The 27970-nt window shown below is 42.2% G+C and overlaps 1 protein-coding gene and 1 non-coding gene across 9 annotated transcripts; both read right to left on the bottom strand.

Moving 5' to 3' along the window:
* Positions 1 to 349: 349 nt before the first annotated feature.
* Positions 350 to 27970, bottom strand: LOC102049717 (aprataxin and PNK-like factor). 8 transcript variants are annotated; one of them, XR_008730512.1, is made up of 9 exons: positions 27641 to 27970; positions 26560 to 26659; positions 14626 to 14726; positions 10253 to 10374; positions 7722 to 7768; positions 6389 to 6426; positions 5843 to 5915; positions 2258 to 2306; positions 350 to 1655 (listed from the first exon to the last, which is right to left on the bottom strand). XR_008730512.1 is itself a non-coding variant. In XM_055700423.1 (7 exons), the coding sequence occupies exons 2-7, from the start codon at positions 26582 to 26584 to the stop codon at positions 1602 to 1604; spliced, it is 387 nt and encodes a 128-aa protein (XP_055556398.1). In that variant the 5' UTR covers positions 26585 to 26659; positions 27641 to 27970; the 3' UTR covers positions 350 to 1601. The 8 variants fall into 8 exon arrangements, 4 of the variants coding, with proteins under 4 accessions (XP_055556398.1, XP_055556399.1, XP_055556396.1 ...); XR_008730515.1 differs by lacking the exon at positions 2258 to 2306 and having other exon boundaries at positions 5847 to 5915; XR_008730511.1 differs by lacking the exons at positions 6389 to 6426; positions 14626 to 14726 and having other exon boundaries at positions 10253 to 10378.
* Positions 26052 to 26136, bottom strand: LOC114015036 (small nucleolar RNA SNORD45). The gene has a single exon (XR_003558761.1). It is a non-coding gene; the product is annotated as a small nucleolar RNA SNORD45 (small nucleolar RNA).

Here is a 27970-nt window from a genome sequence, read left to right as displayed (position 1 = left end):
TTGGCAGAAGATGGTCCCCACATCCAGAAGCACCCAATGCCAGCTTGCAGCAACAGCCATTTCATTTTAAGCAGAGCACATTGAGCCACACAGCTGAAAAGCTTGAGTGTATTTGGATGTCTTTCTCCAGCTCCCAGGGGAGCCAGAGCCACACAAGAATAATTCCCCTGCAGAATTTCCAGATGGTGTCCAAAAAGGTGCCAAATTCACATGGCTCCAGTCACCTGCCCTGAAACACACTAAAACTTTTACTTTCTTGAAAGCTCAGGCGTGCTGCAAACACACAGAAGGCAAGAACCTTCAACAGTCTTTAGAAATCACAGAGACACAGGCAAACGTTTTTCCCGCAGTATGTTACAAGTTTAATTGTGCAAAAATACAGTCATCAAGACTTAAGCTTTGTTGTAAACTGAACATAATTCCAGTGAGGTACAGGCATGGAAAGAGGTCCTACTGTAATTACAGCAAATACACCATAGTCACTGTTTAGACAACCATGCGGTTCGATACACTGATATACTGTTCTCAAGTGATTTACACATTCTGTATTTAACTGTATTAATCTGTATTTAATCTGTATTAATCAAGAGAACCAAAGAAATGTCACCAAAGAGGAAAGCCAGTAGCACTGCACTAACTCAAAAGAACGTTAACAAAATTTAGACAAACTCCCCAGTGATGGCCAAGAATTAGTCTGTGATATGGCAGGTGGGCAGTGTAACTCCCCTTCATCCAACACAGTATATACTGTGCTTCAGCAAAAGAAAAGGCTTTCCTAATGCCAGTATTTCTTTCAAGCACAGGAAGATGAAGCATTAACAACCTTTAAAACTGTGTTTCAAACTATGAAATACCAATGGTGTTGCATAAGAACATAAGAAATAGATGGGGGGGGGGCAGGAAACACAAAAAACTTTCAGAGCTCAGTTCTCTGGCTCCACCACTTAGTAAGACAAAAAAACCCCTATGGAAAAGAAAGACACTGCTGAATCCCCTCGCTGACTAAAATCCTCCTGCAGTGCCTACATCACTGAGGAAAAAATAGCTTTCAAAGCAATTCCCCTCCTTACACATTCATGTTTTAACATAACCAGCTTGGGCATACGTAATGCTGTCCCCCTATGGCTACTTTTTGGTTCTAACAAATCTAGACGCTTCTTGCAAAAGCATTTCAACATCTTTGTTATCCTTGTCTTCTGAACTTGGTTCCCAGTCAGAGTCTTCATTGGTAGGTTCGCACACCTCTTCCTCATCATCTCTAAAGCCGCCATTAAGGTCATACTCATGTGGTTCATCTTTCTGCAGGAGCGGGCTGGAAACTAGGACCATGCGTGGCAATCAGTTAGCTGAGGGGAATGTGCTCGAGCTTGTCTAGACAACAATTAACATGATGAGACGTGTTTACAGAGCACAGGGGAGTGGGGGACGGATGGCGCCAAGGAAAGGTAACACCTTGCTGTTAATTGCTGGTAGTTAACCACCAATCAGGGATTGCCTAGTATGCAAGGCTTAGCTTCAAGAACCAATCTGTTTAAAACACGCAGCTTCTGAAAGTGTATATAAACTCGTGCTTCTGTACAATAAATTGACATTTGCTTGCATCAAGCTGCGTCCCGTCTCTTCATTCGCCGCATCTTTCTCCACAGCCCTTTCTCCTGTAGGGACAAAAATGCCATATATTCATGAATAATAAATACAGAACGAAAGAGACCTTGCAGGGGCCATCTAGTTAGCCTCTCTCCTCAGCAGGAGAAAGGCTCAACTAAAGCACTCTATCCAATGCTGACAATTTTGTGTTTGACTTTCAAGACTCTCATGTAAAGCTGTACCATCCCTCTCTGACCACTACTGCAGGGCTTACCAGTCTGATCAATTAAGAAAGTTCTCCTTAGTGGCTTTTCTTCCAGCACTTGGAAAACAGTTGCCAGGCCTCTTCTGATAACATCTTCTGATATCAGAAGAAAACGGTATCAGATAACATCTTCTGACAACTCTCCTTTCCTGAAGGAGTGGCATACACAATTTTCCTGGTCATCTTCCTGCTACTTCTATACCTAAACAAGGCATCTTTCTTGCCCTTTAGCCCCTAGCTCTTGCTAGACAGCTATTCCGACTCTAAATTTTCTGCCTTCACCCACCCATATTTACTTAGGGCTACTTTATACTCTTGCTCTTTGGAATCTGACATGGCTTTGAATTCCCATTCACTTCTTTCCTGAGCTTCAGGTCAGCAAAGACAATCTGCTAGATCACTCACCTCCTACGTTCTCAACTTCGATCTGTGCTGTGTAGTCTGTGCTTCCTTTCTGAACACACGTTAAGGAAACAACAAATGCTGAACACTTCTTTCCTGAGCTGGATGCAGCCTACCCCTTTCCCAGTTCAGTCTGTTCTATCGCGCTGCTGTCCAATCTGCTGCCTATCCATCTTCTGCACAGCTCACACTTTGTGATTAAATTGCCTTCTCTCTTCCCAGTATGTCACAATACTCTACATTGGCAGGAGTCAAAACTTGGAAACCTCTATTCACAAGAAATGGATGCTGCTCGCTGCATGTTCCTGAACTTTTTTAGGCAGCTTGTCTTGCAGTAGTCTTTTAATTGCTCAAATATGCTGACATATATAAACCAGTTCCCAGAGACAGGGCAAGCCTGATTTTTGAAGAAGCCTTATCTACCTGACTTGGTAGCATCGATGCAAAGCTGCTGCCATAGCAGCATTGCCTTCTCCTTTTACTTATCGGTAGCTGTGAACCTTTAACAAGTTTATTTCCACTGCTTTGGGACTTTGGCAGATGTGCACGACCATTGCTCTACCAGCCTACGCTACCTCCCTTTTTCTTACAGGCCCACAATTCCTAACTAGCCACAGTCTGTTAATATTCCAGTCATGGTATGCTGCCCTTAAGTCACACCCCCGAGTAAAGCTGTATTTGTTCCTTTCCTTCCCAGCCTCCAGTTTCTGCATTCTTACCTCATTTGGAGATAACCTGTCAATGATCTCATAATGATTTATCTGTTGAGCAGTTCTTATCATCTTTTATATGAAACTAGAAATGTGTCTTCTCAGCTACACAACCCAGTCCAAATCATCCATGTTTATATTAACCTCAGGTATTTCTTAGCAGCTTCTTGTAACCTCAGGTCAGAGCTCCAGACACTCAAGCTGTGCGTGTGGTGAACAAGCAAGAACATCAGCACCTGGTGCAGTCAGATCACATCCTCTGTCAGTTACATTTTTCTGCTAGTGGGAATGTTACTATTCCAGAATTATCTTATGGTCTGATTAACATTTTATACTCTATAGCAAGGTTTTCAAAAGCACTTACAGCAGCAGTCAGTTCCCTCAAAGGTACACAATTTTATGGGTGAACTGTGCTACAGAGGCACCCAATGACTTCCTAGAATAAAGTCAGCCATGTGTGACACAGCCAATACTACAACTGAGAAATATCCTATGGCTAGCAACCTATATAGCACCTAGCAGAAAATCCTGAAAATATCAACTGTCAATTTCGGCTGTAATCCCATCCCATATGATGCTTGCTAGTTTACTGTTTACCAGACTTTAGAGGAAAGTAATTATGCCCATGTTTACCCATAACAGCAGAATTTTTTCTAAGAATCACAGACTATAGTCGTGCAGAAGGAATTGTGTCTGGAGGGAGAAGTTGAAACAAAGATGCTAAATACATTAAGAACAAAATCTCTCTTCTCAGCCTAAGCCTGTGAGAATAATAAACCCAAGACCGGATTAACAAAGAAAAACTGCTCTTCACTTTCACAGCACTGCAGGTGGTATTTTACAACAGAAATAGGAATTCTGGAAAAATACTGATTACTTCCATATTTCTCCTACAAATGTATGAGGAGCATACAATGTTGGTTTTCATCCACCAGTGTTTTTAGATTTCAGCAGTGAATGATGCACTTCCTTCCATGTCTTCCCACTCCTCTCTTTCTGCTATAGTTTAATTCAGCTCCACAGCCCCTGAAGCTGCTCATTAAGCACAATTCTGCCTTTCCCCTAGTACCGTATTTATAAATATGACCTTGAAACATTCCCTGGAAGTATCTCCTTCACACGGGGAGAAAAAGCTTGCTGACCACCCCTTTACAAGGGGTTATGTTTGGAAGTGAGCCGATCAGCTTGCTAGAAAACATACACAGAAGTGTGCAGGAGAACTCTCAGACTCCATAGCCACAGCAGGTCATTCATCCAAGTAGCAACAAGGCAGTGAAGTCATTCACTAGTGACAATTTAATGACAACACACACTCCAGCCTTTCTCTTTTTTTTTTTTTTCCCCTTCCTCCCTTACAGCTATTTCCCCAGTAATTAGCCTTAGACTGTTTCTCAGAACATAGACCACATTCTCTATTGGCAATTTGTAATCCATCTCGCAGCAATTAGACTATCGATGTTAAAAACTAAACATGGCAAATGTCATGTAGATAGCACCCTTCTTTTCTTGGCTGGCGGAGTTTCAGTGCACTTGAACAGAAATTAATCCTGCTGTGCTTAACAGTGCAGTTGTGCCAAACAGCACGAAATAAAGGCTAATGGAACCTTGCCTGTGTGATCTTGCATGGCTCGGTACGACCGCCTCAGACGTGAGCTTGCTGAGTGCAACCTTTTACAAGCTTTGCCCTCAAGAGAACGAAGCAAGCCAGTCAACAAGATATTGAGGGGAAAAAAGAAATTTAAACAATCATTAAATATGAACAGAACTTTAATTAATGAATTCCCTTCTTCCCACTGTGCATGGAATATCATTTTTTCCCTGGTTCGTTCTTAGGATGAGGAGTTGAATTTAACAGATTGAATTTCACTTCCATGTCAAAGATTTACACATTTACAAGAGAAGCACTTTTCCATCCATAGCCATGCCTGGCTGACCACCTGCCATGAGCTGCACACACAGGATCTACCATCCTGGTAAGGAAGGTCCTCTTATGAAAGACACAGCTACAATTTTAAACCTTCAAGATTCGCTTTAAACTTCAGATATGCACACAGTCCAGCTTGCTTCATTATTAAAATCTTAACCGCTCGCTGCACTTACAACGCTGCTTACAATTCTTGCCACTCTTTAATGCACATTTCTGCAAGGGAGCGGTGATCAAGATGGGGCTCATACTTGCATCATGGGATGTGGCAAAGCGTACAGCTAACAAATATGCCTCAAAATATGCTAGCGCACAGATACACCCATATCAAGCATTCAGTGACAGCAGAAGTACACACACACATGATAAGGAAATGGGATGGGAAAGACATTCCCGAGTGGAAAGTAGGTCGCAGAACAGAATGGAGGCCAAAACGCTTTGTCTAGAAAACTACAGCTATTTGCACTTTACTTTCTCTAGAAGGCAGATCTCTGTTTTGAAGATTTCTGTAGGAAATGCCCAGCCACACCTTGGTGATCTCAAAGAAGACAAGTCAGTTCCCACCTCCACTCGAGATGCAGCAGTTCCACATCCTCATGCCTTGTTCAGGCCAGTGAAAGTAAAGATGGCTTATCATCAGGCTTTCAGACTGCTCTTCAACGCTCACTTTTCAATTATTTTAGAAATAACAGGAAGCTTCACATTTGGAAGCCAAACTGAGATAAAAGAGATGCCTTGAAACAGAGCTAAAGGATATTTAAAACTGGAGCCCATGCACCTGCCACATGTAAGTTAATATTATTGGCAGCAGCAAAGCAAGCTAGGTGTACTACTGGTAAATGGAGGAGATACTCATACACAGTATTACAGGTTACATTATCAAGAGAGACTACAGCTTGCCTGTGATACTACACAATCCTCACTGATGTCTAGAAACTACAGTTCGAAGGATACGTACATAGTTCACAGGGAACACTGCCCCAGCTGAAAGGCATTACCCTTCTTCGACACTTCAGTCCTAACAAGCCTGTAACATCAATACCTCAGAGTAAATATAAGAAAAGCTCATCACCACATCCGCAGATATCTTTTGACATTTATTTAGAGGTCAATGCAATGCAGAAGGAGTATCTCAATGTTTCAAGAGCAATCAGTCTTCATGGGGTAACCTTAACTAGCTGTGGATGAACTATTGGCTCCTTTCATCCTATTATGAACCCTGTTCAAGGAAGGAAGAATTGATTTGGTCACACATGTCTCTCAAAACATTTGTTTGTTTCGCTGCCTGCTTCCAGGGAAGGACAGGTGTGCTCAGCACACAGGAATTCAATTCCAGCACTATTACTTGCAAAAAAGGAAGCAGAGTTTTACTAAAATAATGACTACCTTCTTCTCAGGTAAGTATTATCAGGCATCTCCAGCACCACTAAATGCCCCAAAACCCAAAGCAGATCAGTTGCATCCCATGCTGATGGGCCCGTTCATAACATCAGAACATACCATTTTTTGAAGTTTTTGTCGTGTTCTTCTTTCAGGTACTAAAGAAAGAAATGTTATTAGCCAGGACAGAGTACAACCTAGCAATAAGGTTATTCGGAGAGGTTGCTACAACAGAAGACTGACTTATTAAAAGAAATGCTGCAATGGTTGTGCTGTATTTACAAGTATAAAAACTACTCTGCTGCCCCCAAAAACCTTTTTTTTTGTATTAAATGATTCTTGAAAGATTACCCAGATGAACTGTTCTTACAATTATGAACCATGCCATCTGTAGACAAACATCATCGGTACTGTTTGGGGTTTTTACAGCAGACAATTGCAGTATTTCAAAGCATTTAAATATTTTACGCCATTGTTTCCATAAATGCAATTTCTCCTTAATAACCATAGAATCATAGAATGGTTTGGGTTGGAAGGGACCTTAAAGGTCATCTAGTTCCACCCCTCCTGCCATGGGCAGGGGTAATGTCATAATCCTGATTTTTTGAAGTAAAATGCATTATCATTACATTTCCCTAACTGTTCTGCTCTAAAGTATTGTCTTTTTGCATTGGGAATTAAATTGGGGAAAAAAACCCCTCCAAGTCCAATAATTAAGAAAAAGCACAAAAAGAATGCAAAGTACATCTTTGAATTCTCTAAGAACAGACAAAATATAAACAGTATATTCCCCTGTGTTTTTCAACAAGTCTAGTTACTGGAATACAAAAAGACTTTTAGAATAGAATCTCAGATTCAGTTTTAATTATATTCCCTCCAAGCCTCAACAGAACATACATGCTATAGGGATATACACATTTTGCTGTGGGGATGGGAAAAAAAGCTACAGAAAAAATTTACTGCAGTATCCATTTGAAATGTTGAGAAATACTTCAGTATATTCCCTGTTTTCACTGTAATACTCCAGCTCCAAATGGAGGAAGCAGAATAGAGAGATCTGGTAAGACCATGCTATACCATGCTTAGTTTTCAATAAAACCTGTTAAACTCATGAAAACAGCCACTTGCCACCTGGCATTTTTGTCAAATCCTAAGATACAAAGCATACAAACTATGTCAGCGGTGTCTGACCCAGACCATCTTGTTTCAGTTGAAAAACATTTGAAAAAGTGAATGTAAGTGTGCAGCGGCCAAGCAGCCTTACCTTCCTTATCACAGACAACGGCAACACCGCATGCTCAAGAAGAGCAAGGGTGCAGGGCAATACAGAGCAAGCTGCAAATGCAATGTTACTTTCTCACTTAAAGCATTTTATTCCAAGGTGTTGGCATCCATTACTGGGTTTGGGGGTTTTTTCCCCCCACTTTGAGCTATACTGAACAACTTGGCTTACCTGGAGGTGCACTGTGCTTGTATTCTAGTTTATGCTGTGGATTCTTCCTGCAAAGAAAACAGTAAAAGCTTGATTTGCCACCTTGTTCCACACCTAACAAGAACCTAACAAGTTCCCAGAACTCCTCTGTATTTTGTGAATAATTTTCACTTCTTTTTAAAATAAAATTCTGTGACCAGTGCCTTACTGCAGTGTCTCAGCTTACGTAATGTAGGGTGGAAGAAAAAAAGGGTTCCATAAGAGTTCCTTTTGTTTCAGCCTTTTAAAAAAAAATAAAAAAGACAGCTGACCAAAACCAAGAGATGAGATAGTTTCCAAACTTGTAAGATGAGATGCATTTGTTCAGCATAATAAGAACTGATCCAATTATTTACTCTCACTAAAACCAAAACCAGAACATAACCTCTGGTGCACAAAGTGCAATGCACACAGTGCATCACAAGTCTGAGATACCCAGCCGTAACTTCCATATTCTGCAACATAAGGCTAAAAATCAAATAGTTTGGGAAAATTAAAGAAATTGAAAAGAATTGCCTGTCTCAAAGTATCACAGGGAAAGGCCAAAGAAGGACTGTTAAGAGAGTTTACTCATTTCTGCAATATGCTGCTGCAATCTGGGAAGTTCAATATACAAGTGTGTATGTCTTCTATTAAAAAACAGCATCAATGCAATGAAAATTAAAAATTTAAAGTCAACTTACTCTTTGATCTGCAATAAATGCTCCCCTCATTCAGGCTGCGATCCAGGTCATGAACACACTGATTTATCCCACCCCCTAAAGCAGTTATCCAATGCTGTTCTAATGTTTTAACTTGGTCCCACTTACACCGTGCTGATCTGTTGTGTTAGTGTATTAGAGCGGCACGTTAAAATTGTTTCAGCTCAATTTACTTCTGTGCAGAAAATTAAAATTAAAAAAAATTCTAACTTTGGAAGAAAACTGGTTCAGTTGTCCTAATTTCTCCTTCTGAAAAAGAATCAACAATTAAAGCCCACTATTTAAGAATGACATACCATTTGACATTGCTTGAAACACAAGATTAATTTCTATAACTGCAGAATTTTTTTGATATTTTACAAAATACCCTTGCTGTGAAGACTGCCTTGTAAAACTAGTTGCTTATGTTTTCTTATTCTTCAAAAACAGAATACTCTTCAGTAAGAAAATCTTATTTTTACATCAAATAACTTGTTACACATTCACATACTTGAAGCTGATTTACAGTTTTATAGCTACTGCTATCCCAAAGTGCATTTCATGTGCATTAGAAGGGATAGTTATCTGAATAAAAACATGCAAGTACAGCTTTCTATTAAATACCGTACTGAAACAGAACAGTTGCTTAATCCAGTGTTTTGCAAGTGTTGGTAGCATCAGAGCATTTGATCCCAACTCAAGGCACAACATTTAGATAACTCAATTATGTATTCCAGTAGTAGCCAACAGATAAAGACAACAAAAATAACATCCAAATCCTTCAAATGACACCTGTTGCTTTGTGGAAAGAATTATCATTGCTTTGTGGGTGCCTCCTTTCTTCTACCCCAAAAAGAATGAAACGCTGTTTAAGAAATGATCAACTAATACAGCACAGGAGTTGACTTATCTGCAAGGAGAGACAGTTTTAGTTTTGGACAGTGTCCATTGTACTCCTGAAAAGTATGTTGGCAATTTCAGGAGCGGTATAAACCTAGATTTCGCATCCTGAGATGAGAAATTCATCTCACAGATGGTTTTTGAGAAAAGAAACACTTCTTCTGCATTAGTTGAACATAAGATGGCTTTTCCTTAAAAGTTACTCCCATTTTGTTACACTTTATAAAGAACACGCTCTTTAGGATCATCACGCTTCCAGGGAGAGAGAGAGAAAATGTTTCTGCTCAAGCACAATCTTTAACAGCAGCTGTTAGTTTCAATATGCCCCCACAGAAGGGCTGTTGTCTCAAAATATATCCTTTTGTCCATTGCATCAATTACAAAGCAGTCCTTACACTCTGCTAAATACAAGTGTAAAACCTAGATATTAAGAAACAAATGGAACAAAAGGATCTTTTGAAGAAAATCAACAGCTGCTAAAAGAAACAGCAGTCAGCCATAAACTGGATTTTCTTGCTGGTACCTAAATTATGCTTTCTAACAAATCAAATACTGACTAAAATAGAGGGTTTGTACAAAATCTTAACAAATATTTTGTCAAAATCTGAACTAAAAGTTACATATCAAGAAGAACATGTAACAATAAATTATTGTTTCTATACAAGAACAGTTTACTTCAGGTTGAAAAATGAGAAAGTTTTGATCTCTAGGCCACTGAACAGGTTCCAAAAGTCAAGGCTTCATGTTCACCAGCTGAAATCACAAATACTTTGCACAGACCTTGGAGGCATAAAGGTAGCAGTCTGGCGCCAGTAAATTTGGAAAGCCACAGTCAAGATTTAACATCACTATCCTACTGTCAATTTGCAACTCCAGGGGAGAACATTCTTAACCTGTAAAACAAGAAAAGCCATTTTGTACAGTGCTTCTTACCTATAACAAGCCGTTCCATACAGACATTCAGGCCGGTTATCATTGTTATCCTGAGTTACGATCTCTGTTTCATGATTGTCATCGTCATTAGGGTGACTAAACTGCTGAAAGTGAATGGGATTCTTCCTGCAAAAGACAAATATAGATCAAGAACTGACTATTCCATTTAAACAGGAGAAGTGGAGGTAAGAAAGGTGTTACTGAATCAGTGACATTTTCAGCGGTTACAGAAAGAGAAGCTTTTAACGTTTAACTTGGTGCAGAATGTAAGACCTGCTTTCAGGATAACTGAAGAAAAGTTTTGTTTCAGCAGAGGCCGCAAGAGGTTAAAACATGAATTCTCCTATTTGCCATCATCAGCTTTACGTTTCAGGCCTCCAACACATACACAATCTACTGATGTAGTCCCATAGCATGAATCTCGCTCCGTGGCTTGCTCTGTCATGACTCCCTCTGGAGTTACCAAGTGCTACACAAACCTCTCGCAAAGTCTGAGCTCAAGCTGCGAGGGCCAACCCATGGCAGCCGAGCAACTGCAGTCCTGAAGCCTTCCCACGCTCTCGGGTGATCACCTGTGAGCTTCAGGCAGTATGGCTCAATCATTACTTCTGTTCCATATGCAAGTTACTACTCACTTGAACACTTCAAATGCCAGCGTATTATTCCAGAGGGATGAAGTGCTGGGGCCTGAGCAGCAGGCCCTGAGCCGAAGCTGACCTCCAGAAGAACCCGCCAACCCAACCTTAAATATATGTATTTAGTATCCAATCATTAGCGAAATATGCACGGTCATTAGTGAACCATGTATGGCCATTAGCAAAAGATGCACCTTGGATAAACTACAATCATGACAGAAGAGACAGCGCATCCTTCCTTGCTTAGAGGCAGGCGGCCAAAGCCATGAATCCAGCTGTTTGGCCTTGTCTGGAAACCGGTGGTTAAAATCCAGTCGATAAAGGGAACTCCCTCGGTTCCTCCCAACCCCTGGCCAGGCTTTGGTAGCATCTGACAGGAGAGTGAAACCAGATGTTTCCACGTTTGGAATTACGTGAGCTTGTTTATTAATAGTATAAAAGCTGAACCCTCTTGCAGCGACGTTGCAGACCTCACCTACCAGGAGATGCCCTGCGCAGGACTTCCCAGCTGCCGGGACAGGCTCTCCAGATCCTCGTGCAACAGGGGCTCCCCAGCGACTGCGGAGCTGGAGGATGGCAACCTGTTAGGGCAACGGGTGATGTATCTTTCTGAACCACTACAGCTAGCTGTGAATAGTAACGATTAGGTGCATTGCCTTGCTTATCTGTTTTATTGTTTGAATCAGGGTATCGTAGGCTAATCCTTCTGTATGTGCATATTGCCTTATTTTCTGCATTAATTTGAAACAAACAGTGCATCAAGGGTATCTTCTGTATTGGTTTCTGTGTGCTATCTATTGACCCCATCAACTGGCAAAACAATGGAGCAGTCTCCTGGACATTACATTGATTATGCTCTCAGGTTTGCCTTGGCTACCGTGGCATTTTATTTGAAATACCAAATCACAACGATGACATGAAGTTGTACCCTAAGACATAACGCTGTGTGTAGCTGAGCCACACCGATGTTAGTGATGAGAGCACCATACAAGACAAGGCAGCTATAAACAACATCACTTTGTGAAGAAGTGATGTTAAAAAGAACACAGAAAAATACATTATGACTTCAGGAGAAATTCATGGGGCAGATCAAAAGACACTACAAAAAATTATGTCATAGTGAACATACTGTACTAAAAGCAAATCTACTTTTTCCCTCTGATTTCTTTTAGAGACACTTTTTTTCAAGCATATTTGAAAGCAAGAAAAGTGAGATGTTTTAATAAATGATTTTCCAAAAGATATACACAAAATACTTCAGTGATTTACCACTAATCCCCAGTGTACATAATCAACATCTTTGTGCAAACTGTAAAAGTGAACTGCTTGCCTCAAGCAAGAGCAATGATAACTTTAAACTGCAGAGGGATTACTGCTGTCATTTGCACTTGTTACAGCTGCATTTAGAAACACCAAGCCAGAAGCACGTATGCAGCTAGCGACATACACAGCAGCTTCCTCACTGACCACAACGGGCTCTTATGAACTTTCTAGGGAACAGTCAGTATTATTTTCAGCATTTCAACCAACACCGTAAGAGAAAAAGCGTTTGTTATAGCTTTTGCAAAATGATTACTTAAGCACCGTGAGCCCCACTAACCATTCAGGCCTCCTTTCAGGCACCGAAAACAGATTAGATATTTAGTATTAATACTTTTACATCTCCATCTGCTTGGTATCTTTCACTCGGGAAACTCAGCAAGCAAGCTACAGATAAACTCTTCCAGGAGCTACTTATCAGAGATCCAGTGTCCCTTAGTCCTATTTACACAGGTGACAGACGCCTTGTTCTGGTTCTGGTCTTTTCTGTTGATTTCTGCAGACTGTAGGGTAAGTAAATACTGTTTCACTAGATATCATTGCAAGGCTGCATTTACCAGTCTTTTATTCTACAAGTTCTCAGAAAACATCACTTCTAACCCCACATTCAGGCTGGCTGCCTACTTCTTTTGCCATTTAAAAATAAATGGGATGAAACCAAGTCATTTTAGAGGCTACTTGCTTTGTTTTCTAAATGCACGGAGCTAACGTACTAGCAATATTAGCCAGAATTTGAGTTCAGTCATTTGAAACACAATTCATCTTCTCAAAGGGACACAGAAGCAGCTAATGCTCTGTGAAATCATTTTAATACTTATTCCTACAATAAGATACATGCAGCATCATAGTCATGAAGGAAAGAAGGCCTAAGAGCTGCCAGTTAGCTAACCTATTCTGTTTTAGGTGATAGCCAGTTCCTTTCATGAATTTACTTCAAAAGCTATTTGGCCAATACCAAAGAGCCTTTATTGCAGGAGAGAAAAAAGAAAAAAAAAATTGTATAGGAGGAAGCAAGAAAAAGGGAAGGGTCTTGAGGTACGCACCCTATCACTGGGCCTCAGGATTCTTTGGGCCAGTGGATGATGCTCCTCAAATTATTCATCACCTGTGAAGCACCTTAAACATGTCCTATTTCAGATGCTCAGGACTAGTAACAACATCATAGTTTCTCTTACCTTTATGTGGATAATTTATACTTACTCCATTTCTAGATGTTGTGCAACGATATCCAGCAAAATAAATAGAAGCAGAGAAATGCACAGCTAATATTAAGTACACATTATCCCTTCTTGCAAAAATCTTCTTCCTTTTATTAAGAGTTTGGGTTGTTTGAGGGTTTGTTTGGGTTTTTTTGAATACAAGAGATCTGAGTTGTAAGAGCACAGCACCCTTCATGCTGGAAGCTGCACTCCAAAGTTAGTTTTACAACAAAACCTTGCTGCACAGGAATACGTTATTAATTTGATCAAAACAAAATCATTAAGCTTTACTCGCACAAAAAATAACCAATTAAAAGCCTATTTTAAGAATAAAGTTTTAGGAGAGTTGCCTTCTCATACACAGAAGCTCTGAATTTGTGGCAGAAAATTATGCAAATAAAAATTATGCAAGTAACACTTACAAAGTTCTTCAGAATCAATGCAGTCATCTCCAGCAGCAGCTGAGCATCGCTCAGTGAAATACTCAAGACAGTTTTCATCTATGCAGCTCCCAAAAGCATCTTAAAAGCTTTTTCTAAAACAAATTTAAGTGGTAAGGTCAGAATCCCTGGCTCTTCTTAATCACATGCAGGAGACCCCTGTCATCTCAAGGGCTTATTTTCTCAGCCTACTAAAGAAACTGGTAAGGAAAACGTAATGACTCACCAGCACTAGTTATAAAGCCATAGTATTCAAGCCTGAAGTTAACGCCACAAGTGCGTGTAAGATGTTTATAAGTTCTAAACTCTAAGTCTTACTAGAAAACAGGTCTCATAAAAAGACAGATGCAAGTCTGTAGCTGCCAGATTTACAAGCTGAAGGTGAAATGAAAAATACTTCTTTTCATAAACAAAGAGCACAGTATTTAGAAGAATGCACATACAAATCCAAAGGCTGGTTGAGCATGCCCTGCTTTGACAGTTACAGGAAAGATTCACACACACCCAGTCAGCACAGAACTGTACCACAGGCTAGCCAAAGGACAGAATTGTGGACAAAAATTGTGAAATTACAGTTTCAGAGATGAGAGTTCAGCTGTACCACACCCCTACTATGCAACTCGAAATGGGGGTTGGGTTTGAATTTGTTTTTGTTTTTAAATCCCTATTCTTCTAACTTCTGAAAAGCGAGCAGCAGACAAGAAAATGAACACAAGACAGTATTCAAAGAGTAAGTTCCTTGACAACAAATATAGTCAGATATAACACAGACAGAGCACTTGCCTCCTAGTGGTAACAGCAGTTTCTTTCGATTTGGAAAAAGCTTCAGACTGCCACAGGAAGAGAATCTCACACTGACGGAGGATAAGAAGAAGAATCTCTGCAGAGAGAAGTGTGAATCAAGCTTGACTCTTTCAAAAAGCAGCGTTTTCAAATTCATAAATGAAGAAACTGAGCTATGGGTTACAAAGTTATTTCCTAAACATTTCAGCTATGTGTTAGAGACATCTAATAAAATCAACTAAACTAACATTTCATCTTTTCCATTTGTGCTGTTCAACCACGCACCCACCAAAGGTGCCTGTCATATGCAGAAGACAAGTATCTCTTACTAGGAGTTTATAAAATACGGATTAGAAAACTGAAGGGCATTCAGTTATTGGAAAAATGACATTTTATATGAAACCTCACCTAGAAAGAACACTGTAAGGAAATGTTATGGTTACCAAAGCAGTCCTCATTTAAGACGTTGACTCCTACAGCACATTGTGCTAGAAGACACCTTTCATAAGGTTAATGGAAGGAGACAAAAACCAGCTACTCATCGTACTCAAAAGAGCACTCAAAGCAGCTCCTCTTCCTTAGCAACTCTAAAAAACAGGTTTTGCTCAAGGAGAACACTACACAATCAAAAACTGAATACGCTATCAGTGCGTTCCTTCAAAGCGTCCATTCACATCACACTTATATACACTTCTGTCAAGAATATGGGTAACTGCAATGGCTTGCTTTACTGCAACATAGCTATCTCATTGATGCAGAATGACTACTTGGTGGTCTTGCATTAAAAGCACATACAGGACAGACGATAAAGCACCTTTCTTTGCAAACAAGCAGGTTTAGTCTCATCACATTTCCTGAAGATCAAAGCTGATGGTTTTGATACTTCCTATTTACAAATTTCTCCAACAAAATAAGATTTCGTTATGTGCTATTTCAGAGCATTCTTTTCTTCTTACAAAGCAACACTTCCCAAAAGTACTGCTGCCAAATGTTTTAGAATAAAGACCCAAGAAGAAACGTGCACATGCAGACTCCTATTGCATGTTACCTGTAACTAAAACTTGCCTTCCAAAACATTAGGAATCCTTCAGCGTGTCAGAGCACTGAATCAGCTTCACCCCCACAGAGGGGAAAACTTGTCTGAGCAAAATGAAAAGTAGCTGGAGCAAACTAAAGGCTGCATTTGTACTACTGGATCAGCTTGGCTGCCTAATGAACCATGTCCTCCTCATAATCATGAAGGGCAAAAACTGAGATATGCGAAGGAATGCTACATGAAAACTGGAAGTCTGATGTGCTCATGAACACAACAGCTTTACGCAGTTATCTGCAGCAACAGGCACACCAAACATACACAAGAACCCATTTACTTGTGCTTGCTTGTTTGCTGAACAACCTAAGCTTTTACTGTCACTCAAGCCCCTTGGGGGAAGAGGTAAAAAATACAAAAATAGTAACAGTGATAATATTTAAAAAAAAAAAAAAAATCACAGGACCTCCTGTTTCCTGGATTAGCCTTATCTTTTGTGCTTACAATGTACATAGATTTATGTAGTGCTCAAAATCTTCTCCTAAAGGCAGTTCTCAGGTCACTGGTCACTTGCTACCCTCAGGAACACCTCTAGACGCCTATCTTCTCTTCAATATATTAACACATGGCATTACAGATCTTTTCTGGGCAGAAAGAACTAGCAGGAGACCAGGCACTCAGCACTGGGGTTTTTGGGATCTTGCTGGAACATTTGTATCGCACAAAACATTTGTATGACAGATTGTGAATTGAGAGGATATGAGTAGCAGAAAAAAAAATAAAAATCATCCCTCAATTGAAGTATCGCCAAAGACACTGACCAGATAAGGGTTCACAGGGAGTTTATAAGTGTGACTTGTTCTGGTTTTAAGAGGGGACTGAATGCTTAAAAAAAAAATAAATAAATAAAAAAAAAAAATGGTGCAGATTGGCCAAGTTACAACAGAAGTAATTCTCCATTGTTTAGGGATAACAAATAATAAGCATTTTAAATAGTCAGATCACAAAGCATACAATAACTTCATCTTTCATAAAAGTTTCAGCTGCAAATAAAATAAGCCTACAGGGTCTATGTTGGGCATTTCAATCATTTACATCTCTTCTCCCTGCCGGTACATGTACTGTACACACAGGGGGGTTTATTTCTTTCCTTTTTAAAGTGGACCTTTGTTTCTTATTTCCTAGAACTCTGCATCGTTTAATCTGCTGAAGTACATCATCCCTTGTTTAGGTTATATTGAAAGTTAGCAAGACATCCTGGCTCCTCCTTTTATACTTTTAAAATTCTTGCTATGCCATTGGTTTCTCATCAGTCCCCATTTACCAAAAGATTTCTTTCAAATCAAAGCTTGTAACGACTTTACTGTTTTTGGTAGCTAATACAGTACTTCTTAATAACAAGCTAGCTTAAGCTGGGTTTATTTTTGCTTCACCTGTAACAGCCTGTTCCATACACGCAAGGTGTCCTCTTACGCTTGTTCTGTTTGGAGCTTTCTGAAGTATCTGCACTTCTGGTTGAATCAGAAATCTGTCTTGTAATCCAGATTTGCATCAGGCTCAAGAGTCCCTTCCTGGGCACCAAAAGATCAGGAAGTCCTGCCCAGTGAGCCTGTTGGCTTGCAGAACCAGTCATCTGCTCTTTGTTTACTGTTTCCTCAATTCTATTTCCTTTACTGGAGATCTGACCTACTCTTTTAGACAATTTACTATGCTGCTGCCTAGCTTTTCTTCCCACAGAACTTCCAGGGGTTTTTGTTCCAGTCTTGCCATTCCCTGCCATGTTTCTCATGGTATTCTCAAGAGGAAATCCAGAGCATTCTGTGGAACAAGGTTCCATTTTGAAGGACCTGAAAATGTACATTCTTCAGAACTAAAAGCTTTAAGGTCAAACTCTGCCTCATCATTCCTGTTTTCAAAGTGAGAGAATCATAGTAGAGCCCAGGCTGGAAAGGACCTTGATAGAGATTAAAACCAGCCCCGTGGGCACATATTAGCTTGGGGCTCATCGTTAGCCAGCAGATGTGTTACACTTGAACAAAAGGTTAGATGATGGAAGTGTAAAGAACTCTAGTAGGTAACAGAAACTAAACAACAGACTGCTAATGTATGCAAAGGTAAGCAGGAAATTTAGGTAACTGCCCAATAAGATGAAAAGTACATCCTGAAGAGGCGCCAGAGGGAGGAGGTTATGATAATGAATTTTTGGAAACCTTACGTATTTGCATGACTTTGTATAATAAATATCTGTCGGCTTGTTGAAACAGCGTGCAAGTTAGGAGTAGCGATCCCCCTTGCACCCAACGCTGCAATAAACATACCTCTTTGTAACTGCCCTCGAGTTGTACAGTTCGATTCCACATGTCAGTTTGGTGACCCAGGTGAGACCCTCTCTGTCCGGCTGTAGGACCTGCTGAGGACAGGACTCCTCTGGGTGCCCCCAGGGTTTCTCAGGAGGACTCCCCTACTCACCTAGATGACTGCGAGGACAGACAGGGACCATCGTCGGTGGACCAGGTATGTTGCAGTTGGGTTGGGGATACCTGTAAGTTGTGAGGAGACGTCCTACGTGAGGTAAAGAGCGCTGGTGCTTGCCCCTGGAAAGGCTGGGGGTGGGAATTCGGGTGCTCTCCTCGCTGCGGTAGCGGGAAGGGGCCTCTCGAGGGGTAACAGGTTTTCTCCCAAGTGGTGTGTTTTGGCCAATTTGGGTTCTCTTCAAGAATGTCTTTTGGCCATTTTGTCATCTGTTGTAAAATTCGGTACCGTGTATTAGTTGAGACCTCTTGTTGATATTTGACGTTCTGGGGTGGCATAACGGTGTTTGAGGTCGGAACGTCCATCATAAAATGGTATTGTTGCTATCTATCTGAGTAGCAGAGTGAGTGTGTAACGGGCCCTTTTGTGCGAGTGTTTTGTGCAACTGAGACGTAGCTCAGCTACAAAGCGAGTGCTGAAACCTGCAACTTGTGATAATTTGTATTATTTACTGTATTGCATAAAGGTGAAATGGGAGGTCAACAGAGTGGGGAAAGAGTGAACATGAGCCCTTTGGGTTGTATTTTGGCTCACTGGAAGAATACAGGAGGACCACAGGGTGGGAGTGTGAGGGAAAGGGTTAAAGAAGTTTTAGTAGGTCTAATTGCTTAACGATTACCTAGATTGTTGTTGATAAATAATGCTTTGTTTTACTAACTATTGTGTAAATTAACTGAAGCAAGGAGTCTACAGCTCCTCCTGAAGGACAGTTTGTGATGAGAACTAGCTAAAACCAACTCTATAGTCTGGACAAAGACCAAGGAGCAACTGAGTCTGGCAAAGAGAGAAGGTTCAGAGTGAGAAAGACTACCAAGCCTTCATCCCCATGACCCCCATGACCAGCAAGAGGCACTACGCAAACGCAGTTGGGAGGGACATATGGAAATGACTTCTTGGAACTAATTTTAATATGAAGCAGGGCTAGGTTATGAATATGTATCGGTATATTTGGAAATCTTATGTATATGCAACATTTGATTATATAAATTGAGACAAGTTGTTGCCCCTGGCGCACACGGCTTTGGTGGGACTACCCCTGGTGCTGCCCAGCGCTGAATAAACATACCTACTTTACAATCTGATAAAGATTGTGGAGTCTGATTCCACACGTCAAGCAAACATTGATAAAATATTATAACCAATGGTGGCCTTTATGTATCTTAGAAGATCAGGAAACTGTAACACCTCGCTACAGTTAATGCTATTTTTAAGATGACAAGGGAAATGGGACGACACATGCAGATTTGTTTTTCACATTGAGAAGCCATACAGAGTGTGGCAGAAGGAGCGTGGGATTAATATAGCACCACCTGATCCTTTGACTTTGGCTCTAGAAAAGGACAAGGAAAAACTGAGACCTAAACTAGAAAGATGCTCTTGTTGAAGTTTTTTGTGTAATATAGGATCGCTGTGTTTTGTAAAGACAGAGCCTCAGGCTGTGGCTCCTCCTGGGGTGAAGCGTATTGGGAGATAAAAACTTGCACTAATGTAGGACCTGAGGCGGGGGAGTCAAGGACCCCAGGGAAGGGTTAAAGTCTTGGGGTGAGTTTGTACAAAGCCCCACACCCGCTGGGAGGTGCGGCTGAGCCAGGCTGGACGCGTGGCAGGCTGGTTGCTGGTTGCTGGCAAAGGCACCACAGGTAAGGACACAGACTTAAAGCAGCACAGAGCAGATCTGCGTTCAGGGTTCGAAAGGGTCAAAGCAGGGGTGCTGTTGCAGAGGCAGGCACTTGTGCCTGCTGCAGAGCAGGGAGCATCTCCTGCCCGGAATCCTTCCAGTGCGAGGAGGCGGGGGTCGCTGTTGCTGACACCAGAGCTGAAGGACCTGACAATGTCACCCCAAGGGCCGCAGCATTTGCAGCACGACAGGACCGGGAACTGGCCCCTTCAGGGCACGCAGTGGGGGCGGGGGGCGGGCGGGAATAAAGGCGAATCTGTGATGGGAGATTTAGATGCTTGGAAGTCGGTTGTGAAAGACTATCAGGATGACCCAACAGGAGTAGAAAAAGGGTTGACTGTTACTGGGTAATCGCCATGTAGAGAAGCTGACAGAAGCAGCACGGCACAAGCACAGCAGGTCAGAGAAGAAAAGCTGAGTCGTGCTGTAGTCACAGCTACGGCGGCGGCTTCGGGAAAAGTGAAAACTGGCAGAGGGACTAAGGTGAGAAGACGAGGCAGAGGCAGAGGCAGAGGAGGGATGCCTGGCAGAGGTGAAAGAGCGAACCCTGCCCTGCGGGCCCAGATCAGTGGGCACATCGTAGGGAAGTGGGCACGGGCAGCCAGATTGCCCAAAGCTGAAGAACCATCAGGGGGTTCCGGTGACTGCATCAGAACCAGACTGAGAGGCCTGGGGAATCCGCCCTAGCGGATCCACTGGTTAAATTAAAGCTGGGGACTAGAGAAAAAGGAGGTGGGATTTTTAGTGAATACAAAACCAACTTATTTGGTGTTAAACTTCAGCGAGAAAAGAATTTATTACAGTTGTGGGAGCTACTGGCCGCCAGGAAAAAGCATTGTGAAACCTCTGAAGTACAAATTAAGAAAAAAAAATCAGAATGCCATTTCACCAAAATATTTAACCAGGTATATCCGGGAGTAAACTCCAGGCAAGGCGAAAAATGCTTTACCTGTTACAGCAGAAATGAAAAGGGGGGCCTGCCCAGTTCGGGTAAAACAGTATCCCTTGGTCAGCAGGGCTGTGGGGGATATTGGCACAAAAACTGAAATAAAACGCACTGTGTAGTGGTTCTACTACCAATGTAAATCTGTGTGTTTTGCCATGGCAGCGACTTGTTATGGGATGCGCAGATGAAACTCTGCATTGACAACAAAGTACAAGGAATAAGGTTGGTCAAGTGCCTCCTACCGTAGTCAAGGGCAAGACTGGGTTGGCCTCTGTGTTTGCCACCAAGAAGAATCTTGAATTCTGCTGTTGGCTGCAAGCCAGTAGGTGCCGAGTGGTGGGAACATGTGCCATGCCAGACCTTGATGTGAGGAATGGCCCCCGCTGTTGTAAGAGGGTCACCCAGGAAGGAAGAACGTCACAAGACCCATTGGGGCACTGACTCATAGTATAAATATTTAGACTGACAAAATTGTAGGGAGAACATGAATCAAATGGGGACAATTGGAGAAGAAAAATATCCAGGGCAACCATGACAAACTGATTTCTCAGAACTCCCAAGAAAAGGGGGGTCTTGATACCTGCTGGTCATGACGGATGCCTTTTTAGGGTGGCCAGAAACACACCCTTGCTGAACCAATAAAGCCAAAGCAGTAACCAAAGCACTATTATAAGAAATAGTACCGTGATTTGGGGTTCCAGCAGTAATCTCATCAGACTGGGGGCATTAGCAAAAAAGGTTGCACTTGCTATCCAATACTCAGCAGTGGGTACAATCCGTAACCGCAGGAATGTTAAGGGAAGGTGTCCCCTACAAGAAATGGGTTTCTGCCTTGAACTAGCAAACATCTCTGTGCTTAAAGAGAAGCCTTTTTGCCTTGATGGAGATAATTTACTCTGTATTCTGTATTTATGCTGTATTCTGAATGTGGAAATTGGCTGGGACTAGGAGGCTGGCTTAAAGGCATTTTGCAAACAGGATTATTATTTTTGATCATTATTGTAATAATAGTTTTTTGATCAAAACCAGCCAAAATTATTTGTAAGCATTAGGCATATCTGAAGAGAATGCCTTTATTTGAATCAGCAGTTAAGGTGTAGTTTAGTCTGATGCTGTGGTTTTATCTGCTTCTGGTGAATTTTTGAAGTGATGAAATCAGAGATACTAAGAGTTATGAGGTAGTAAGGTAATAATCTAAGTAAGGGTGCTGTCTTTTATATCCACAAGTGCAATATGCTTTTATGTAGCAGAGAGAAACTTTGACAATAATGTTGCTTGAGCAAGATGTGCATGTGACAACTTGGGAAAAGGGATATCACAACTGGAGCGCAACAGTGTTTCTATGTCTGGCAGAGTGAAATCTTTCAAGACCTGAGTTTAGACAGTCTAAAATAAATTGTCAGTATTCAAAAAACCCATCTTAAGCCTCTTTTGCTTACATAGTGTTATGGAAGTCAACTGCTATTGTAGATAATTAATGATTTTTTAATACATATTAACAAATACTACTATTTTAACTTGAGGCAGTTGAGTGAGAAATACTCACGTGTAGCATTTGAGGGAATGTCAGCATAAATCACACTTACAGTAAGACTGCATTTTTAATTACTGTACTCATTAAGATTCAATGATGCCATAAGGCTAAGGCCTTATATCACAGATTGGTTCTGAACTAAAAGGTGTGTGCACATGTAGTTACGCACATTTGTGTTATTTTCCTTAATTGGCTACAAAATAATATAATTAGGTTGGGGACTAGATCTTGGGAATTTACCTATTATACTTCTGTTTGTTAAGGAACGTGCATAACACAGAACCCATGTAGGCTTGGCTTGTGGCACAGTTGTCAAATTTAGCATAGACATTCAGACAGATAAGCAACGTACTCTTCTTGTGTGTATCACCTACAAGCCATTATGGCTTAGTGTGTAAATCTGTACGCAACTATTGAAAAATCCCCTTATGAATGTATATAGCTTAGAACTAATTTTTTCCCTTTGTTAATTCTTTGATATCAATGAGGAATTCTTCAGAAAATGTATGGATTGGTTGGTTGCATAAGGGCAGTTGTTATTTGGACAGAAAATTGTTAATGGTCAGGGATTTTCCACTAAAATATTTGCAAATATTCCTAGTCAAACATCAGTTTGGTTTCTTTTTGGGTTTTGAGCTTGCATTAGTCCATGTTCAGAACTTTAAAATTACCTTTGAATTTTTTAAACTTTTTATATCACTGGAACAGAAAGAGCATCTAAATTAAAGCTTCAAGCTAACTTTATTTTTCAAGTATTTCAGGAATTATACTTCTGAACTGAGATTTTATAAGTTGGCTGTGTATTTTCCTGTGTTAAAATGCTGTTATTGAAAATGGTCAACCAAGCCTATGTCGCCCAAAATAAAAACGGGGGAATTGTGGATAACTGGCTAGCTGAAAAGGGTCACATAGACATAGTCCAGCTGGCTGAACAAAAGTGCGCATCGCTCTCAGCTTATCTGAAGTAAAGCAAAATACACTGTCTTTGGCTGTCCTTGTTACACAGTAACAGGAAGATTTTGGTGGGAAAAGAATGTTGCAGGTGGGAACAGAAAACTACAGAAGAGAAACAAGGGGCGGGCTTGGTATTTAGGCAACTAACCAATAATGAGCTTAACTTTTGTAATATGTATGAGCTAATTATAACAAGGCATAAAAGGTGACTGTAAGGGACAATAAACGAAGTCTGCTGATCACTCATATTGAGTGACTGTGTCTTCCCTCCGTCGCAACAGGAAGGAACATCAGGAATACTATCTCAAGAAATAAGGGAAATAATAGGCAAAACCAGCCTCACCACTCAGTTTGAAAAACATCACCAGGCTTGGTGACAACTAGTAAACTTCACCTACAACCCACAACAGGAGCAAACTGAAGCATATGTGCTCCCAATTAGTGCAGCAAAAGAACAGGCAATCTTTCCCGTTGCGACACTAGGAGCCATACACCAGAAAGTCACTGTCAGACCCCTAGGCCATAATGTTTGGGCAAGTTATGGTCAGACCAAAGGCAAGTGGCAGTCAATGAACATGGAATGAACATGTTCCCCAGGGAACAACTGGGATACATCTGTGAAAACGCAGTAATAAGAGAATGAAGATCTGTGTTTAGATATCAGAAAGGCTATGCGTGCTTTTGAAATGTTTCCACATATTAAAGCCCAGCCACAAATATTTTATGTAGGAAATGGATGCACATGTGTTACAACTTCTTCTGGTAACAAGAGTATTGATAATTGTCATGAAATGGCAAATGGTACTAAATTTTGTATGTATAATTTTACTAGAATTGTAGGCTGTGACTTTGGTTATGTTGTTCCTGTAACTACCAGACAGTTAATTGGAACTGATTATACCCTGTATCATGATATACCTAAATTAAAAATAGGCATGAACATTAGCCTCTTCAAAGCAATGCTTAGACACCCCAACATAGAAAGACTGGTCCAAGAAATAAACAGAACGGCCCAACACATGCTTCGACAGGAGAAACGTGACTCTGAAAATATAAAATCCATCTTTAGCCGATGCAGAACAAGTTGGAGAACATCACTGGTGGGACACCTTTGCAGGCCATTCCCCCAAAGCAACACAAGTATTCTACTATTTAATACATCCCATGTTAAGTCATGTTGGAAGGAATGATCCTGTTATCTCTCTTAAACGTCTGTCTGTGGTATAAACTAAGTATCATAGTCAGAAGAACACAAATAATGTGATCAATGATGCATGTCTACCAAAACCCTTTGTCTTCAGAACTTGACAAAAGACTTCCCAAGTCCTAAGAAAAAGGGGGAATGAAACAGAGCAAGGTCTTGAAAGATTATTCGGGATGAGTTTGGTACCATGCTCTGGGGGATGCTCTGTTTATGTTGAGATATAACAGAGACGGCACGGCCTGTTCTGTTCTGCTCATGCTACTGAAGTAAGAGACAGGAGAAATGTACTCTGAGCAATCTAGCAGTCATAAATAAAGATAAGGTGGGCATTTGAAGGAGATGAGAAGGCCATGAGTCAGGAGGCTTTGCAAGCTCCAGCCAAAGAACGGAACGACCACCCAAAAATCTCCCCAAAAGACAATTCTAGAAGACTCCACTTCAAGCTCCGCCTAAACCCCATCTATTATGAATATGATGATTAGATGTCAAAATCAAATGAATATGTATGTAAAGATGTTGTAACCTCTCGTGAAAACTGTATAAATTACCTGACTTTTCACTGAAAACTTTGGGGCTAGTTTGTCTGGTGCAAACTGGCTAGCTCCCCAGCATTGCACGAAATAAATACCTTTGCTGCTTAAAGACAAAATTCATCTCTGAGCAGTTACTCTGTGCCGTTTTGGCATCACCCTCCTAGAGAACTGCAGAGCTGTGGACTTTCAGAAACACCGGGGCACAACGCTTGGCCAGCCTGAAATGTTCAGGAGGCTCTCAGCAGTAGAAACCGTTCTGACTTTACAGCAAGGCTGACCACACTTGCGAGTTTTCTTTTGCATGCTCACACCTGCAAGCCAAACCAGAACAGCTGCACACACAGCAGAGCAATTGCTCAGCACATCTACACCAACAGAGCTCTCCTAAAGCACACCTGGAGCCACTCATACCCCAAGTCAACATCTACAGCGGAACCTGGCCACAAGCTTTGACACAATGTCATTTTGGGGTCAAACTGATGCACACCAAAAAATTAGTAAAACACACCTCCTTCTCTGCCACGTCAGGTATCGTGCTCCTTCAGTTGAGCTGTAACTGTTACATTATTTCCCAAATGCAAAGCCAAACAGAGAAAATATAACCAAGCATGCTCCTTAAAAAGCACAGGCAACTGTTCATTGTGTGTGACCAAGGGATGATGTGACCACGGCCCTTCAAACTTGCGGGATGCCTAGGCGGGACTAAACAGTGCTTGCAAACAAAGAACATGCCTGCTCGTTAAGACAGGCTGGTCAAGTTTACCACCAAAACTCTACATCACCATTTGCCAACCCTGTCCAGCTTTGGGTCGCCAGAGCCACACTCAGTTCACTTGAAAGCATCTCCTAGTAGCAGTATCAAGCTCAGAACTGTACCTCCCAGATGCCTACGTGGAAGAAAACTCAAACTGTGCCCCCTTCTCCTTAAGCTGGGTTACAGCTTGTGACAGGAATTTCATCCCACTGCTTGGAAAAGCTCCAAGGCTGCAGCTGAAGGGAACTGGAGTTCCCTGCGTCTCAGAGTAATTCTAGAGCTAAAGTGGTGACAGACATCAGCTCTAGATCAGACGATACATGCCAGCACTCACCACTGACCCAGGGTGGCAACCTCCTTCTGTCCTACCCAAAGGTTTCAAACCCAACACACTGTCTTCCTACGGCAGGAAGCTTTTAATTTTTTACTTTTTAATTTTTTACAAATTTATAATTCGTAACACCGTTAACGCATTCCTTGAGACGGGACTACAGATACATTATGCAGACCACCAACCTGCCGTTTGGAAGCACTGGAGCCTTATGGTGAGAAATTTTTTCTACAACAGAGCGAGCAATGGTGAATAAATAAGACTGAGACAGGGTCCTTTTCCTCGAGGGAAAAGCACGCAACACATCAGCGATTGTTGAACAGACGGGCAGAATTCTCAGAAAAAGCAACCCCTAACTCTTAACAAGAAAAAGAAGGTCATTCCTCTTAATAAAAGCACAGCTGTGCTGAAACAAGTCAACACAATGTACTCACCTGTCCTCCTCCCAGATGAAGGCATATAAGCAACATGTTTCTCTGGAAATGACACGCTTAGGGCATCAGGTTTTCTTACCCCATCCTTTCATGGCATCACCTTTAAAAAACACCAAGAAAAGGTCAGTTGTGGTGTTGGCTTGGGAGATTCCCATGCCTGGGGGGAGTCAGGAATTCCACAGTAGTAAGTGCCTCTTTGGACACAGACTTTCCTGAGGTGCTCCCCACCTCCAGACAACTCCCTGGACCCCGAGTGGCACGTACAGGTGCAAGGAGGAAAAGAACGTCAGGGAACAGACCAGAGGCGTTAGGGAAAGGCGGGGGGGGGGGGGCGGGGCGGGGGAAGGGAAGAAGAAAACCTAAGAAGAGACGGGGATACAGATGAGGACAGAGATGTAAAGGGAAAACCAGCCCTGGGCTGCAGGACAGAGGCGGAGGATGAAGAAAAGGGGAGAATGAGAGGGAGTGGGACACAAGCAGAGAGAGTAAAAGAGAAGGGAGCAGCAGAATGAGAAAGACAGAAGGGAAGAGGGAGCAGGACAGAAGAATAGGATGGAGAGCTACAGGGAATCAAAACACGATGGGTTTGTATGGCAAGGTTTGGGGAGGAGGAGGAAAAGGAGGAGAAAGAAGAAGAAACAACTGTGTGATCAACTGACCGCAGCTGCCGTTCCCCATCCCCCTGCGGGGAGGAGACAGGGAAATCGGCAGTAAAGTTAAGCCCCGTAGAAATGGGGGCTGGAGGGAAGGTGTTCTGAAGATTTGCTTTTCCGGCACGTTCTCCTGCTCTGACTTGACTGCTAATCAATCGCGCTGATTTCCCCAGGTTCAGTCTGTTTCGCCCACGGAGGTAATGGCGGAGTGACCTCCCCATCCTTGTGCCCACTCGTGAGCTTTTTGTTATATTCTGTCCCCCCTGTCCAGCGGAGGAGGGGGAGCGGTAAGAGCAGCTTCGGTCCAGCCCGGGTCACCCCCACACAAAATCACAGCGGCACAGGGAAGGGGAGGGGGGGCAGAGGAGGGGCAGGGGGCGCCTGGGGCACACAAGAGGGGAGACAGGGTCCCACGGACCAGGACTCACCACAGCTCTCGCTTTGGTACCGCTGCGAAAATGTGCCAGTTCAGACGCGCCTTTCCCCCTCTCCCCTCCCTCCCTCCCTCCCGCAGAACGCCGGCCGCTCGGCTCCCCCACCCCCGGTAACCCCCGGGTGTCTCACAGCTCTTCCTCGCAAGACGCGGCCTCCCGGACACGGCGCGTCGCTCCCTCGCGCACCGGGGGCCGCCCCAGGCTGTGGGTGACACACGGACCCCGCGGGTGACACACGGACCCCGCTGTGCACGCTGGCACCCGGCTGCTGCGGGGCTGGTCCCCCCCCACCGCAGGGCCAGGCCCTCTGTGCCCGCAGCAGGA

This window comes from Falco cherrug, unplaced genomic scaffold (genome assembly GCF_023634085.1).
Source record: "Falco cherrug isolate bFalChe1 unplaced genomic scaffold, bFalChe1.pri scaffold_197, whole genome shotgun sequence".
NCBI classification, from domain to species: domain Eukaryota; kingdom Metazoa; phylum Chordata; class Aves; order Falconiformes; family Falconidae; genus Falco; species Falco cherrug.
Note: the sequence above shows the minus strand (reverse complement) of the source record. Positions and strands in the feature narration are given on the sequence as shown.